The sequence below is a fragment of the Elaeis guineensis genome, chromosome 1 (genome assembly GCF_000442705.2).
Source record: "Elaeis guineensis isolate ETL-2024a chromosome 1, EG11, whole genome shotgun sequence".
Lineage (NCBI taxonomy): Eukaryota > Viridiplantae > Streptophyta > Magnoliopsida > Arecales > Arecaceae > Elaeis > Elaeis guineensis.
In genome coordinates this window covers 65,140,655-65,158,384 of record NC_025993.2, presented here as the reverse complement: position 1 = coordinate 65,158,384, position 17,730 = coordinate 65,140,655, and the positions used below count along the sequence as shown (strand labels likewise).

At 52.5% G+C, this 17,730-nt stretch overlaps 1 protein-coding gene across 1 annotated transcript; it reads left to right on the top strand.

Annotated features, from left to right (window-relative positions):
• The first annotated feature begins 993 nt into the window (after positions 1-993).
• Positions 994-16,347, top strand: LOC140855864 (uncharacterized). Its single transcript, XM_073253065.1, has 5 exons — positions 994-1,065; positions 13,506-14,289; positions 14,489-14,952; positions 15,017-15,508; positions 15,691-16,347. The coding sequence occupies exons 1-5, from the start codon at positions 994-996 to the stop codon at positions 16,345-16,347; spliced, it is 2,469 nt and encodes an 822-aa protein (XP_073109166.1).
• The last annotated feature ends 1,383 nt before the right edge of the window (positions 16,348-17,730 follow it).

The following is a 17,730-nucleotide window of genomic DNA, read 5'->3' as shown; positions in this document are numbered from 1 at the left end:
AGGTTTGAAGAGACGTTGCTGGAGGTCGAAAGTCAGTTGGATCCCCGGAGAGTCACTCCCATCACGAACTTCGGCTGGGGGGTATTTTATACCCAACACTAGTCCCCCTACTTTTGAGTTCAAATTTCGAATGAAGGAAGTACAGAAAGATTGTCGCAATCGAAGTTCTCCCCTCGAGGTTCGTGCACGATCATCTTCAGATATGTTGGCATTTAATGCGCGCATGCTGGAGCCTTTTTTCGATTAGGGCGACCCGAAGAGTCTTTCGGAACTCTCACCGGGACGTGATCCCAAGCATCGTGCCATGAAAGTTTGCGAACGGTCAACCCCAGGTCGCGGTGAGTGGGACACGCGGGACACGTGGTGGGCACTGGTTGGCCTAGGGACACCTGCCACTATAACTGCGCTAGGCCCCGTTGCCTATTTAAGCCCCCACCTTTCCTCCAGGGGCTTCACGACATCCTTCTTTTGCCTGAGAGCTTAGCCACTCAGCCACTCCATCGGTGCCCCTTCTGACTTCGAGTGTCTTTCGCGTTGGTCTTTGCCATCTCCGCCGGCTTTCCACCGCTTCCGGTCTCCCGAGTCTCTCCAAGGGGTTCCCCCGCTGGGGCCTCCGCCTCGGAGGCCAATCTCAAGATGATGCCACAGACTAAGAAGAGTGCAAGGAGGAGAACAGCAGTCTGCGAGTTCTCCGATTGTCAAGCCGCTGCTGAGGGTTCCCACCGCTTTAACTGGGGCTCAAGGGAGAATTCCTTCAACAACAAGGGTTTAATAACGGGGACAACCGGTGAAGACGTTCCACCTGAGAACTTCGAAGTAGCCGAACGGGGCGACACCGATCAAGGGGGCAGAGCCTTCGTCACAAGCCGTGGCGGGATCCTTGATGCCATCGGGGCCGAGGGACCAGAAGTGGTCGGTGTCGATGGCGGGGCAGCAGAACTTGTTGCGGAGACGGTGGAAGTAGCGCATGCCGACCTTACCGGAACACCCAGGATGGTGGTTGTCATGGAGCACATGGCGGTGGCACATGTCTTCGGCGCCACCGCTGCCTCCGGGGTGATTCTGGTTCTTTTTGAAACAGGTCATCGTCGCCGCTGTCGTTGCCCTTGCTGCCCCCTGGAATCTATCCCATCCTTTTCCCCCTAGGGTTGGGATTTTGGAGGTGGAGCGAAATGAGGCAGGGGGTGAGAGCCGAGAGGCTTGTCACACGTGCTGGAAAATGCTGCTGGGAAGGATAGAACCGGGAAGAGAAGTCTACAGCTCGAAGTAGCCTCCGGTGTATCCCTTTCGAGTCTTGTAATAATGTTTTCTTTTTCTGGCCCTCTGGGTCTTGTAACGTACATCGAGAAATGAGAAGGAAATTTTGTTACTTCGTTTGCGCTTTGCATCGAATTGTTGTCTGCCGAACTTCTTTTCTTTACCATTGTTGTGGTTGTATTCCCTTCTCTTTACTTCTCTTCTTCTTTCTCTCTTTTCTCTTCTCTTTTTTTTTTTTTTTTTAACGTCGTCCATAGGTTGTTGGTAGTGGTCACGTCGGCTCGCCTTTTAGTTGTCCTTCTCCTTCAACTAATGGCTCTGTAATGTATATTGGATGAATAATATGAGAAGGGAAATTTCTGCTACCTCTTATACTCATGTGTTGAATTATCGCTTGTCGAGCTTCTTTTCGACCTTCATGTCGTTCGGAAGTACCCGATTGCCATCGTATCGACCCATCCTTTTCGTCCATGGCCGCAGATTTGTCCGGAATCGTTCGGGTTTGGTGCCCCCCATCAGGGCTTGGGCTCGGAGGTCTGATCTTTCATCACCCCGAGGAAGTCTCATCTCGGGCTCGTGCTGAGAGCTTCCTTGAGAGTTGGGGTCTTTGATAAGAACCCCAATCCTTGCTGAGACAGGGTTCTCTGCGTCTTCGACGCTGTTTGTTTTTCATTCGTCACTGACGTGGTCCATCGCCTTTTTTTTTAGCCCCTCCTCCCTTTTTCTTTTTCGTTTGGAATTTTTTCTCTGCTCTTGGTGGGGCTACGAGAGTTTGGCTCCCGTAAGCAAAGTCGGGGCGAAGTCCGGCTCCCGTGGGAGTCCGGATGGAGTTTACCTGCGATTGAAGTCAGAGGCAAAATCTGGCTCCCAGATGGAACTTACCAGCGGTCGAAGTTGGGGATGAGGTTCTGGCTCCCGTAGGAGTCCGGATGAAGCCTTCCAGCAGTTGAGGTTGGGGGTGGAGTCCAGCCCCCGTGGGAGTCCGGACGGAGTTTATCGGCGGCCGAAGTCGGGGACGAAGTCCGACTCCCGTAGGAGTCCGGACGGAGTCTTATTGCGAAGGGGCCGCTGGGGAAGGTCCCCCCTTTTTCTCTTCTGGTCTTGAATGACCAGACTTTAATTGATGCCGGGATGAGGTTCTTTCCCTATTTCTGTCGTAACAGATTTCAGCTCTGGTTAGGACAAGGTCCTTCTCTTGTCTCTAACACGGCCGTAGGCGTACATATGGGTGTTGTTGGGCCCTTCCCCCCTTCTGATCTAAAGAGAACCGGGCCTTCGACTTTGCTCGAGTTAGGGCGAGGTTCTCCTCCTGTCCCTAACAGGGCTGTGGGGGTGCATATGGGCGTTGCAGTGCCTCTCCCCCCATCCGGTCTAGAGAACCGGACCTTCGACTTTGCTCAAGTTAGGGCGAGGTTCTCCTCCTATCCCTAACAAGGCTGTGGGGGCGCATATGGGCGTTGCAGGGCCTCTCCCCCCATCCGATCTAGAGAACCAGGCCTTCGACTTTGCTCAAGTTAGGGTGAGGTTCTCCTCCTGTCCCTAACAGGGCTGTGGGGGCGCATATGGGCGTTGCAGGGCCTCTCCCCCCATCCGGTCTAGAGAACCGGGCCTTTGACTTTGCTCAAGTTAGGGCGAGGTTCTCCTCCTATCCCTAACAGGGCTGTAGGGGCGCATATGGGCGTTGCAGGGCCTCTCCCCCCATCCGGTCTAAAGAGAACCGGGCCTTCAGCTTTGTCGAGATGAGATTCCCCTCTTGCTTCTGATACAGTTTGTTTGGACTGCCCTGTCGATGTAAGATAGTGCCAAAGGGGGGAGACATGTAGATATACAACTTTTAATTAAAATAAAGTTATTGGTAGTACATCCGTAAGTTTTTCGAGCTCCATGGTCGTGGGAGGTCGGCTCCTCCGAGCTCCTTAAGATAATAAGTTTCAGGTCGGACTACTTCTTTGACCTCATACGGGCCTTCCCAGTTTGGGGCGAGCTTCCCTCGATCCTGAGGTTGCGAGACAGCGGCTCGTCGAAGCACTAGATCTCCTGCTCTAAAGACTTTGTTCTTGACCCGGGAGTTGTAATAGCGAGCGACTTTCTGTCTATAGGTTGCCATTCGAACCTGAGCTACCTCCCGCCTTTCTTCCAGTAGGTCGAGGTTGGCTTTAAGACTTTGCAAATTTTGATGTTCGTCGAATGCCACAACTCGTGCCGACGAGAGTTTAAGCTCAATTGGGATGACGGCCTCCATTCCGAAGGCTAAAGCAAAGGGGGTCTCCCCTGTGGGCAGTCTTTGGGTAGTTCGATACGCCCACAACACATGATAAAGTTCGTCCGCCCAAGTTCCCTTCGCCTTTTCGAGCCTTGTCTTAATCCCCTGCAGAAGGGTTCTGTTAGTCACCTCAGCTTCGCCATTCGCCTGAGGATGGGCTACTGATGTGAAGTTATGGGAGATGTTTAGATCTTCATAGAATTCGATGAATCTTGCTCCCGCGAATTGCCGCCCATTATCAGTGATTAGGGTCCTAGGCAGACCGAACCTGCATACGATCGACTTCCAGACGAAATCTTGCACTTTTGCTTCTGTAATTTTTGCTAGTGGTTCGGCTTCAACCCATTTGGTGAAGTAGTCGATCGCTACAAGGAGGAACTTCCTCTGCCCCGACGCCATGGGAAAGGGGCCAAGGATGTCCATCCCCCATTGCGCAAAAGGCCATGGGGCACTCAAGGGTGTAAGCTCGGTGGCGGGCTGTCTCTGGATATTGACATATCTCTGGCATCGATCATACTTTCTGACATATTCAATCGAATCATGATGCATTATCGGCCAGTAATATCCTTGGCGGAGCAACTTGTGGGATAAAGATATAGCCCCCAAATGGTTTTCGCAGATTCCTTCATGCACCTCCCACAAGGCGTAGTCAGCTTCTGAAGGTCGGAGACATTTCAAAAGGGGCAAAGAGTATGATCTCTTGTACAACTTGCCCTCATAAAGGATGTATCGGGAGGCTTAATTTCTGAGCTTTCGAGCCTCTTTTGCACCCTAGGGGAGAACTCCATCTCTGAGATAGGTTATCAGTGGGTCGACCCAGCTGGGCTCGTGGTCAATTTCCATCACGGGCCGCGATTCTTCTGTACTTGGGTACTTTAGAACTTCAAAAAGAATGCCTTTGGGCAATTCGGCCGGAGCCAATGTTGCCAGCTAGGAGAGAAGGTCAGCCCTGATATTTTCCAACCTCGAAATCTGTCTGATGTTGAAGCTGCTGAAGGTGGAGACAAGCTCCTTTATCCTTTCAAGGTATTTAGCCATGCTGTCCTCCCGTGCTTCGTAATTTTCGTTGACTTGTCCCACTACTAGTTGAGAGTCGCTGTGGACCCGGAGCCGATCTATTCCCAGCTCTTTGGCGATCCTCAGTCCTGTGATCAGAGCTTCATTTTATATTTTCGGAGAGCGTCGAAGGTCTCCTCGAGGTCGGCGACGTGGTCCATGAAAGATTTGCTTTTTACGAGTATGTCGTCCACGTAGACCTCCATATTGCGGCCGATCTGCTCTTTGAAGATTTTGTTCACCAACCGCTGGTAGGTTGCGCCTACATTTTTGAGGCCGAAAGGCATGACCCTGTAACAGTAAAGGCCACGGTTAGTAATGAAAGCGGTCTTTTCTTCGTCTTTCGGTGCCATCCTGATTTGATTATAGCCGAAGAATGCATCCATGAAGGTGAGGAGCTCATGGTCCGAGGTCGCGTCCACTAGTTGATCGATTCTGGGAAGGGGGTAGCTGTCCTTTGGACAGGCTTTATTCAGCTTTTTGAAGTCTATGCACATCCTCCACTTGTCGTTTGCTTTTTTGACTAGGACAACATTGGAAATCCAATCAGAATAATTGACTTTCCTAATGAATCCGACTTTAAGGAGCTTGTTCACTTCCTCGGCTATCGCCTTCTGCCTCTCTAGCGCATGACCTCAGATTTTTTCTTTCGTCGGTCGATGCTTTGGATCGACGGCCAGGCGGTGCTCCATGACTTCCGCGTCAATCCCCGGCATGTCTGTCGGAACCCAAGCAAAAATGTCTGCATTCTTTCGAAAAAAATCGATGAGAAGCGTCCGCACCTCCTCCCCCAGGTTGGAGCCGATCATCGCTACATGCTCCGCATTCCCGTCATTCAAAGGGATCGGTACCAGATCTTCAATTGGAACTCCCCTCTCTTCAGTGAGGTTGTCGCGAGTATCCAGTCCATCGACTGGACAGGGGGCAGATTGGTCGCTTTTTTGCGAGGCTATGTTGTAGCAGTGTCTGGCCAGGGCTTGGTCTTCTCGGACCTCTCCGATCTCCTAGTTGGTGGGAAATTTCAACTTCAAATAGTAGGTTGATATGATGGCTCGGAGAGCATTGAGGCCAGGTCGGCCGAGGATTGCGTTGTAGGCTGACGGTGCCTTCACCACCAGAAAATTCACCAGAGCCCTGGATTGCCTTGGATATCGACCTGCGGCCACAGTCAAAGTTATTATTCCCTCCGTCGGAACAGCATCGTCGGTAAACCCTACCAGAGGGGAGCTAATCGGCCTCAAATGGCCATCAAGGATGGACATTCTTGAAAAGACGTCGTAGAACAAAACGTCGGCCTAACTTTCATTGTCGACAAGAATGCGGCGGACGTCGTAATTTGCTATATTCAAGGAAACTACAACTGTGTCGTTATGAGGGAATTGAACTCCCTGAGCATCTTCTTCAGTAAAGGTTATGGGCTCCTCAATCTTTTGTCGCTTGGGGGGTACGGCCAGTACGTAGGTTGCTTCCTGCTAGGATCCTCCCGAGATGGTGTTGGCGAAATCCGTTGGAGGCCGATTGTCCAACCACTCCATGCCGGCGACCATTGCCGAAGGATGTGGGGCCCGAAAAACCAGAGGTGAGACTGGAGCCTGAGATCTGGCTGCGGAGGCCGTGGGTCGCTGTGTGGATGCTTCACGAGAAGTCATCGGGCGAGGATCTAGTGGGGGGAAGGAGAAGCGGATGTCGGAGAAGATGACCAAAGGCGGTTTCGTTAAACGCTCCTTTAAGAATAAGGGTACTGCGAAGGTTCGCCGCCCTTTCCTCTAGCGCCAATCCTGTTGGTGCAAAAATTCGCTTGCGTCAGAGAAGCTGGAGTCGCGGTCGCCGTCGGGACCTGCAAAAGAAGTCTAAATCGGAGGTGGGGTTGCTCCGGCAAGACCCTCTGACGCTCAAGTCAGTTCTCTGCCTCAACAAGAATGGAGTGCTCGAACAGAAATTTTAGCAGAGTTTCTAGGTAAAAATGAGAGCTTAGAGAATAACGTATCTGGGGTCCCCTTTTTATAGGCGGAGGGAGCAACAGACTGATAGTGATGTTTGTAACCATCTGGCAGTGGGCTGCCCATGGTCAGGAGGAGTTTATCATGAAGAGTAATGGGGTGGAGTCGTGGCTGTCATCATGGCTCGCCACGTGGAATCAGTTGCGGAGAGTGGAGCGGCATCCGTTGTCGTGACTCGCCAGGGAGTGGTGGAACCGCACAGGATCTGTCGTAGGGAGTGGAGCAGAATCGTGGCCGTTAGTACGGCCTGCCAGAGAGTAATGGAGCTGCGTAGGGTCCGCCGCAGGGAGTGGAGCAGAACCGTGGCCATTATTGTGGCCTGCCAGGGAGTAATGGAGCTACGTAGGGTCCGCTGCAGAGAGTGGAGCAGTGCTGTCCGTTACTGTGGCCTGCTAGGGGGTCCAGACTTGTCGGCCGAAGTTCGGTTGGAGTCGGTAGCTGGAGTCGGAAGCGAAGTCCGACACCTGTAGGAGCTCGGACGAGGTCTTCCTGCAGTCGGGGTCGAGGACGGAGCCCGCCTCCCATGGGAGTCTGGTCGAAGTCCACCTGCAATCAAGGTCAGGGATGAAGTCTGGCTCCCGTAGGAGTCCGGACGGTGTTTACCTGTAAGTGAAGTCGCGGGCGGAGCTCGGCTCCCGTAGGAGTCCGAGTGAAGCCTTCCAGCAGTTGAGGTTGGGGACGAAGTCCGGCTCCCGTAGGAATCCGAACGGAGTCTTCCCGTAGCCGGAGCTGGGGACGGAGCCCGGCTCCCATAGGAGTCCGGTCGAAGTCCACCTGCAATCAAGGTCAGAAATGAAGTCCAGCTCCCGTAGGAGTCCGGACGGTGTTTCCCTGTAAGTGAAGTCGCGGGTGGAGCTCGGCTCCCGTAGGAGTCCGAGTGAAGCCTTCCAGCAGTTGAGGTTGGGGACGAAGTTTGGCTCCCGTAGGAGTCCGAACGGAGTCTTCTCGTAGCCGGAGCTAGGGACGGAGCCCGGCTCCCATAGGAGTCCGGTCGAAGTCCACCTGCAATCAAGGTCAAGGATGAAGTCTGGCTCCCGTAGGAGTCCGGACGGTGTTTACCTGTAAGTGAAGTCACGGGCGGAGCTCGGCTCCCGTAGGAGTCCGGGTGAAGCCTTCCAGCAATTGAGGTTGGAGACGAAGTCTGGCTCCCGTAGGAATCTGAACGGAGTCTTCCCGTAGCCGGAGCTGGGGACGGAGCCCGGCTCCTATAGGAGTCCGGTCGAAGTCCACCTGCAATCAAGGTCAGGGATGAAGTCCTGCTCCCATAGGAGTCCGGACGGTGTTTACCTGTAAGTGAAGTCGCGGGCGGAGCTCGGCTCCCGTAGGAGTCTGGGTGAAGCCTTCCAGCAGTTGAGGTTGGGGACGAAGTTCGGCTCCCGTAGGAGTCCGGACGAAGCCTGCCTGCAGCTGGAGTCGAAGACGAGATCTGGCTCCCGTAGGAGTCCGGTCGAAGTCCACCTGCAATCAAGGTCAGGGATGAAGTCCGGCTCCCATAGGAGTCCGGACGGTGTTTACCTGTAAGTGAAGTCGCGGGCGGAGCTCGGCTCCCGTAGGAGTCCGGGTGAAGCCTTCCAGCATTTGAGGTTGGGGATGAAGTTCGGCTCCCGTAGGAGTCCGGACGAAGCCTGCCTGCAGCTGGAGTCGGAGACGAGATCTGGCTCCCGTAGGAGTCCGGACGTCGCGAAGAATCCGGTCGGTGCTGGCGGGGTCCTGCTCGTTGACAAAACTTGGGAGTGTGGCGGAGGCTCGACCGTCTGGGAGGTTTGAAGAGACGTTGCCGGAGATCGAAAGTCAGTTGGATCCCCGGAGGGTCACTCCCATCACGAACTTTGGCTGGGGGGTATTTTATACCCAACACTGACGAAGTCTGGAAGAAGTTCAGAGAATAGTTGATCACTGTAGAAGGTCGGCTGATAGTGAGACCCAGAGAGCCTTTGGAGTGGTCCGGTAGATGGATGGAGAAGCTCATTGTCGGAGAAGTCCGGACGGTATTATGGAAGCTCAGACGGTCGAGGAGGTTCAGAGAGACGCCACACTAGGTCGGAAGCTGGAAAAGTCCTGGAAGGGTCGGTCCTTTACAAACTTCGGCTGGGGGTATTTTATACGTAACACGAAGATTAATGATTTGGAGATAAAGGTATGGATAATTTAGAAAAGTTCAGAAAAGATTTAGTGTTCTTAGCTTAACTTCTATATTGATTATTATTAATATCCCAATGATATATCTCACTCACGCTCGACTGGACATCAGTGACCTTTTTAAAAAAATTATCTAGTGAAATTTAGAACTTTAAGTTAAACGGTACTTGACTCTAAATTTTTTATTTACTTGAGGACGAGCAAAGTTCAAGTTGGAGGGTGTGATCAATACATCAAATATGTCATAAAAAGTATTAAAATCTTTGATATTTAATTCTTATTATTTTGAATTTGATATTTTTTATATTTTTTTAAAAAATAATTAATTTTAAAGATTTAATCATAAATCAACAAGCAACAGTCTTTCAACATATGTATATGAAGTTCATATCCAAAATCAGGTCTATCAAGTGTATGACACGCAATAATTTATAGATAATTGATAGGAATTCAATGAAGGCATCTCAAAATTAACTCAAACTCGATTCAATTTAAAAAAAAATGTAAGTCAAATTCAATCCAAATGATAAGGGGCCGTGGAGATTCAAAGCATTAAAAGCTTTTGGTTGGTTATGGCTCATGAAGTGAAGTGGATTGCGGAGCTTCACGTGGAGCCAAGGGAGTTTTAAAGCAAAGTGGACATTGCGGAGCTTCACGTGGAGCCAAGGGAGTTTTAAAGCAAAGTGGACACTGGCATGTCACGCGGCACCATTCGTATGATCACTTTCACACGTTTCACATAGGCCTGGCTGAGTGGGTTCGAAAGTGGATTTGGCACGGTACTGGTTGATGCAAACAAGCAGGTTCATGCGGTGCAGGACTTGTGGCACGATGCAGAGAGGCCAGCAGATGCGGGCTTCACACGAAAAAGAGAGCTGGGTTTTCATTTGATTCATAGACCTCTGGTGCAATGCAATACGAAAGGTGGCTTCATGCAGTCTATTGCACAATCATAAAAGCAAAGGAGTTTGAGAAGGAAACGAACATTGAAATCAACTTGAATTCAACCTCTTAGACCCCATGCGACATCCTATAGTCCCACATCGGTAGATCAAAAGGATTCTTCTCCTCCTAATGCCTATATAAAGGGGCCTAGGCTATAAGAGAAAGGCATCCAAGAGTGGGAGAGGCACAGGAGCAAAGGATATAGAACAAAATTTTTTATTTTATTATTTTAGATCTTAAAAAAAAAAATATGGAGCTAGAGATCTTGATACGTGGCTAAATCTCTTTAAAATCAGGAATACGATGAAGCATGTAAATAAGTTTTTATTTTTTTTATATATTTAATTTTTATGTAATAAAATTATGCTTTTATTTCATATCTTTTTATTCTGAGGTATTGATCCAGCCTACATGGCCTATACCCTTTATTGACGTACCATGATCTCTGGATACGGTATATGCCTAGGAGAGATAGATCGTGGTATGTTAGATTAAATCTTATATCTTGTAATTATATTTAGATAGTTTATACTCTAATAGGATGAGCCGTGATCTACTCCATACCCCTTAAAGATAAGCTATATTAATATTTTAATCATAAGAATTAATATTACAATATAAAAAAATAAATAAATCTAATTTATATAGTGGATTCAAAATTTTTGGATTATTTTTTTGACTTAATTTTTTTATAAATTAATTTATATTTGTAATTGAATTCTTGCTATTTTATTCTTTCTTTAATTCTTCTACAATCAATTCTCTTTTATTTCTTTTTCTTCTTTAAAAAAAATAATCATCTTAGATCCCTGTGGAAATGATCCCGACTCACCCTATCTATATAGTTTGAGTTAATTTTTATTCTTGACCACCTACGACAGCAATCACCTTCCACTGCTATCATCTTGGATAAACAATTTTTTCTAAGAATACGACATTTTGACTCATAATCATATTATGGTCTTGTAGAAAGTAGTAGTATCCCATAGATTCTTCTAGATACCCTATAAAGCGAGCTATAATAGATCTATCCTCCAACTTATCCGCCATCTATCTTTTGACATAGGTCGGACATCCCTAAGTCTTAAAATAACCCAAACTCGGCTTCTTACCAAACCATATCTCATACGGTGTGGTAAGAACGGACTTTGATGGAACCCTATTCCACAAGTGAATGACAATTAACAAGGCATATCCTCAAAGAAATAAGGATAGATCAGTGAAGCTCATCATGGATCTAACCATATCCAATAGGATCCTGTTCTTCCTTTCAGATACCCCATTGAGCTGAGGTGTTCAAAGAGGGGTCTATTGACAGACTATACCATTGTCCTTAAGATAATCCAGAAATTTCTGACAAAGGTATTCACCTTGTTGGTGCAAAAATCTGCTTGCGCCGGAGAAGCTGGAGTCGGAGAAGCCGCGGTCGCCGCCGGGACCTGCAAAGGAAGTCTAAACCGGAGGTGGGGTTGCTCCGGCAAGACCCTCCGATGCTCAAGTCAGTTCTCTGCCTCAACAAGAATAGAGTGCTCGAACGGAGAATTTAGCAGAGTTTTGAGATAAGAAATGAGCTTAGAGAATAACGTATCTGGATCCCCCTTTTTATAGGCGGAGGAGGTAACGGATTGATGGCGACGTCTGTAACCGTCTGGTCGTGGGCCGTCCATAGTCAGGGAGAATTTATTGCGAAGGGTAGTGGAGTGGAATCGTGGCTATCACCGCAGCTCGCCACGTGGAATCAGTTGCGAGGAGTGGAGCAGCGTCCGTTGTCGTGACTTGCCAGTGGATGGGAGAATCGCCCGGTATCCATCGCAGGAGGTGGAGCAGGTTCGTGGCCATTATTGTGGCCTGCCAGAGGGTAGTGGAGCTGTGCGAAATCCGCCACAGGAAGTGGAGCAGAGCTGCGATGGTTACTGCGGCCTGTCAGGGAATGATGGAGCTGCGCGGAATCCGCCACAGAAAGTGGAGCAGGATCGTGGCCGTTATGGTGGCCTGCCAGGGGGTAGTGGAGCTGTGCGAAATCCGCCACAGGAAGTGGAGCAGAGCTGCGATGGTTACTGCGGCCTGTCAGGGAATGATGGAGCTGCGCGGAATCCGCCACAGGAAGTGGAGCAGGATCGTGGCCGTTATGGTGGCCTGCCAGGGGGTGCAGATCCATCGGTTGAAGTTCGGCAGCGGTCGGAGTCCGGCCCCCGTAGGAGTCCGGGCGTGGTCTTCCTGTAATTAAAGTTAAAGGCAAAGTCTGGCTCCCGTAGGAGTCCGGACGGGGCTTACCAGCAGTCGTTGTTGAGGACGAAGCCCGGCTCCCGTAGGAGTCCGGGCGGAGTCTGCTTGCGGCTGCAGTTGTTGGCGTCGAGGATAAAGCCCGGCTCCCATAAGAGTACGGGCGAAGTCTCCCTGCAATTAAAGTCAAAGGCGAAGTCCGGCTACCGTAGGAGTCCGGACGAGACTTACCAGCGGTCGACGCTGAGGATGGAGCCCGGCTCCCGTAGGAGTCCGGGCGGAGCTGTCCTGTTGTCGACGTCGGCGGCGGAGCCCGGCTCCTGTAGGAGTCCGGGCGGAGCTGTCCTGCTCGTAACTGTTGGAGTTGTCGGTGACGGAGCCCGGCTCCCGTAGGAGTCCGGGCGGAGCTGTCCTGTAGTCGATGTCGGTGGCGGAGCCCAGCTCCCGTGGGAGTCCGGGCGGAGCTGTCCTGTTGTCGATGTCGGCGGCGGAGCCCGGCTCCCGTAGGAGTCCGGGCGGAGCTGTCCTGCTCGTAACTGTTGGAGTTGTCGGTGACGGAGCCCGGCTCCCGTAGAAGTTCGGGCGGAGCTGTCCTGTAGTCGATGTCGGCGGCGGAGCCCGGCTCCCGTGGGAGTCCGGGCGGAGCTGTCCTGCTCGTAACTGTTGGAGTTGTCGGTGACGGAGCCCGGCTCCCGTAGGAGTCCGGGCGGAGCTGTCCTGTAGTCGATGTTGGCGGCGGAGCCCGGCTCCCGTAGGAGTCCGGGCGGAGTTGTCCTGCTCGTAACTATTGGAGTTGTCGGTGACGGAGCCCAGCTCCCGTAGGAGTCCGGGTGGAGCTGTCCTGTAGTCGATGTCGGCGGTGGAGCCCGGCTCCCGTGGGAGTCCGGGCGAAGCTGTCCTGCTCGTAACTGTTGGAGTTGTCGGTGACGGAGCCCGGCTCCCGTAGGAGTCCGGACGGAGCTGTCCTGTAGTCGATTTCGCTGAGGGTTTCGGCTGTGGGCATTTTATACCCAACACCAGTCCCCCTACTTCCGAGTTTGGATTTCAAACGAAGGAAGTACAGAGAGAGATGGGCACAGCCGGAACCGTCCCTTCAAATCCTGCGTACTGCCGCCTCCAGATATTTTGGCATTAAATGAGCACGTGCCAGAGTCTTTTTGAATTGGAGCGGTACGAGGGGATGCTTCGAAAATCCCGCAGGTACTCTGGCCTAGGTACGGTGCAATTATGATCCTGCCAACCGTCAGCCGCTTTTAGCCGTCTGCCAGGGGGAGTGGGACACGTGTTGGATGCGGACTGGCCTGGGGGATTCGCGATCATTATGGTGCCGGATCCCAAGGTCTATTTAAACCCGTCCTCCCTCCTTTAGGCGTCCTACTCCATTCCTGAGTTTTCGTTGGTGTCTGTCTTCTCTTCGAGAGCCCTGCTTTAGTGAGCGTCTTCTCGAGCCGTAGGCGCCTCCTGTTTCTCATCCCCCAGGTCCCTCAGAGTAATATAGGTTAGTGCCAACCTTCCTTTCACCGCCTAGGGGCTTCTCCTCTCACCATTACTTTTGTGCCTCCCTCCGAGTTAGCCTTCGGCCTCTCGTTCCCCTTTCGGTCCGTCTTTTTAGGGTCCTTTAGATCCTCCCTTCGAAACTACTCAAAATATCCTCTGGCTCTTCTGCTCCCGGCAGTTCCGAGAGTTCTTCTGCTTCAAACCCCCAGGTCCATGTCTCTGCGGACGAACCCGCGTCCGGGGCTGGGCCTCGCCCGGTTTTCGCACCGGGCGTTATTCCATGTTCGACGACTTCGGAGGAACTCCTTCTGATAAGGGTTCGGTATGGGGTTCCTCCGGAGTACGATCTGGAGCTACCTGGCCCCTCTGACCGGGCCAGCACTCCTCCTCCTGGTCACTTCTGTTTGTATCAGGAAGCGTTCCGTGCCGGACTCCGGCTTCCGCTTCCTGCCTTTGTCGCTGCCTTCTTCCGCTTCTTGGACATCTCTCTCGCTTCCGTGGCCCCGAACTCCTTTAGGTTTCTGATAGGGTTTCTCTCCCTCTGCCATATAGTCGAGGTTCAGTCATCCCTCTCCTTGTTTAGACATTTTTATACCTTCAAACGCCATCCTTCGGCGAAGGACTGGTGGTACTTCTCCCCCCAGTTCGGTAAGAAGGGGTTGCTGAAGGGCGCCCTCTCTTCGATTCACAATTGGAAGGGGAAATACCTCTTCGTCCACTGCCCGACCTTGGAACTGGGCCTGCCCCCTTGGGGTTCTCTGAGGGATTCTGCCCGTCGGACTCCCAGCCTGGGGGAGGACGACCTCCAGGCCGCCCAGAAGCTTCTAACTTATCCCGCTCCTTCCCTTCCTAATCTTCTGAGGGAGCAGCTTCTTTTCAACATCGGCCTGAGCCCTCAGGATCCAGCGAGTATTCATCTTATCTTTTCTTTTCTTGCCTTCCTCTTCTTCTTCTCTTTACCTCTTTTTCCTTCCCACTCTCTTCTTTTTCTTTCTTTCTTCTTCTTTTTTTTTTTTTTTTGACTCTTGATTGATCGGTATTGCTTCTTTTTTCCTTTTTTCTTCTTCCTTCTCCTTTTTCCTTTTCTCATCATTTTTTTTTTTTTTAGCAATGGACGCCGAAGCAACGCGGATGCTCGCCAGGGGCATGAGAGCTCAGAAAAGAAAGGGTGCGGCGGCCTCCGGATCGGCGAAGAGGGCCAGGGCGAAAGAGACGAGCTTGGCTGCGCCCGTCCAGGCGGCCCCGGCCATCGACATTCCTTCAGATGCCGAGCCAGTGGCTCCCCGGGCTTCCTCGAGGAGCCCGCCGACTGGGGCCCCCGCTCCGGGGGTTCGCCCCACGGAGGCGCTCGCCGCGGGGAGGAGGAGGAAATCGGTGGCTCGTAGGGCGAGTAGCCACCGAGCTACTGCAGACGAGTCCGTCTGCTCCGAGGAGGGATCGAAGAACCCCTTCAACGATAGGGACTTGATCAGGTGGCTGCTCGACGGCTGCATCCTGTCCGACGTCGTGGAGAGGATCGACCGCGCCGACCTTGAGCATCGGGCTTGGGACTCTTTGGGGTCCTTCCTCGAGGTAAGCGGATATTTATTTACACGGTCACTCGGTCTTTGTCGTAATTCTCTATCCGTCTTTGCAGATTGGGCACCAGCTCTTCGCCTATGTCGAGGCGATGAGCCGCATGAGGAGGGACCTCCTTCAGGCGGAGGAACGCTGCCAAGCTGAGGTTGCTCGCCTCCAAGCGAAGACGGCCGAAGTAGTCGCCCTCCAGGAGGCCCTAGAAAGAGAAAGGCAAGCCCGGGAAGAGGAGAGACGGATCTTGGAGGAGTCGGCGAGGAAGGCGGAGGCCGAGGTCGCCCATTTGGTCGAGCAAACTCCGGTCCTGGTCTCGGAGGCCAGGGCCCTTGCGGTGGAGAAATTCAAGGCCTCCATGGAGATGAGGGACCTGAATGTCCAGTTCGACCAGGAGGCGTTCACCAAGGGGTTCGAGCTCTGCCAAGAGAAGGTGGCCAGCAAATACCCCGAACTCGATCTCGACTTTCTTGAGGAGTCTGAAGACGAGGTCGGTCCCTCGTCCGCCGCCACCGCGGTCGCACCCCCCGCGCCGAGTTCTCCACCTCCTGCCCCTAAGGTCTGAGACCTCTGATCTTGTGCCCTTATTTTGTCGCCATATTTCTTTTCTGTTTGTCTTCAAAATTATTCAATCAATAAAGTCGAATTTCTTGTTGTGGATGGCTTCTCCTTCCCCCTCCTTCTTTCTGCTTTTCTTCTTGTAATGAGTCGATCTTTGATGCTTGCATCTTCCGATGGCAGTGCCCTGCTGAAGCACTCCCCTTGCCCCTGGGGGTCCCGCTGAAATCAACAATCCAGCGGTTGAAAAAGGAGGTCCTTCACCTGACGAAGAAGTTAAAGAAGATGGAAGGCGAGTTCCGCAAATCAAGAGAAGGCCATTCTGAAGCCGCCGCTGAGGCCGCCCACTTTCGGAGTCTCCATGTGAAGGCGATCATGGATTACAGCTGGAGGAAGGCGAACTTCATGAAGGAGCTCGAGGAATGCAAGAAGAGCACCAGCTATCGAATTTGGGCTCAAGAAGCCAGGATCAGCGCCTTTAAGGTGGAACTGTCAGCTGCGAAGAGGAAGATCGGCCAGCTGGAAGGAAACTCATCCCGGCTCTTGGCCCGGGTCGATGATGGACAGAAGTGGTCGCAGAAGGTCTCCGACCTTCAAAAGCAGCTCCAAGATGCCGAGATGAGCCACGACGTGCAGCGGGCCAGCTGGCGCCGGCAAGTGGAAGAGTATAAAGGGAGATTCCGGACGGCAGCTGACGAGGTCGTCCGTCTCCAGAGGCAGCTGGCTAATAGGGCGCAGCTTACTTCCGCCCAAGATTTCGAAGAGCTCCAAGCCCTGAGAGGCACTGTTGAAGGGATTTCTGTCTCCCTCGGGGAGAAGACGCCGAGCTGCAACAAGTGAAGTCCAACTGGCACTTGAGCGGCAGGCCGTCGCAAACGCAGAGGCGGAGTCCGAAGTTTTGCGGAAGTGGCATCGAGAAGCGGAGGCTGAGAGCCAGCAACTTCGTCGGGCGCTCCAGGATGCGCTGCGGAAGAGGAAAGAACTAGAAGAAGCAATAGAGAACCTGAGGCAGTCCTGGTTGAGGGATGGAGTAGATAACCCTAGGTCGGAGGGAGCAGGGCCTCCTTAGAGCTCTTTTGTCTTTATGTCTTATCATGTAGTTACTTCCTTTTTATCATTTTGTCCTTCTTTCCTTGGCCGTCTCGGCCTTGTAGTGTGTATATCGGAAATGGAAAGAAGAGCATTTTGTGTTACCTCGTCCACGCGTCGTACTGATATTGTTGTCTGCTGAACCTTTCTTATCGTTTGACTTGTTTGATGTAGACGTCGTTGGGGGGTGGGGGCTTTTTCTCTTCATCCGATCTTGTTAGGCGGCCGGGTTTCGCCACCATTAACCCCCGCTGCAGAAATCGTGGATGGAGCCCGGCTCCCATAGGAGTCCGGGCGAAGTCTTCCATGTAGGCGGAACCCGGCTCCCGTAGGAGTCCGGGTGGAGTCTTCCTTGTAGGCGGAACCCGGCTCCCGTAGGAGTCTGGGTGAAGTCTTCCTTGTAGGCGAAACCTGGCTCCCGTAGGAGTCCGGGTGAAGTCCTCCTTGTAGGCAGAATCCGGCTCCCGTAGGAGTCCGGGTGAAGTCTTCTTTGTAGGCGAAACCCGGCTTCCATAGGAGTCCGGGTGAAGTCTTCTTTGTAGGCGGAACCCGGCTCCCGTAGGAGTCTGGGTGAAGTCTTCCTTGTAGGCGGAACCCGGCTCCCGTAGGAGTCCGGGTGAAGTCTTCTTTGTAGGCAGAACCTGGCTCCCGTAGGAGTCCGGGTGAAGTCTTCCTTGTAGGCAGAACCCGACTCCCGTAGGAGTCCGGGTGAAGTCTTCCTTGTAGGCGGAACCCGGCTCCCGTAGGAGTCCGGGTGAAGTCTTCTTTGTAGGCGGAACCTGGCTCCCGTAGGAGTCCGGGTGAAGTCTTCCTTGTAGGCAGAACCCGACTCCCGTAGGAGTCCGGGTGAAGTCTTCCTTGTAGGCGGAGCCCGGCTCCCATAGGAGCCCGGGTGAAGTCTTCCTTGTAGGCGGAACCCGGCTCCCGTAGGAGCCCGGGTGAAGTCTTCCTTGTAGGCGGAACCCGGCTCCCGTAGGAGTCCGGGTGAAGTCGTCTTTGTAGGCGAAACCCGGCTCCCGTAGGAGTCCGGGTGAAGTCCTTGTAGGCGGAACCCGGCTCCCGTAGGAGTCCGGATGAAGTCTTCCTTGTAGGCGGAACCCGGCTCCCGTAGGAGTCTGGGTGAAGTCCTCCTTG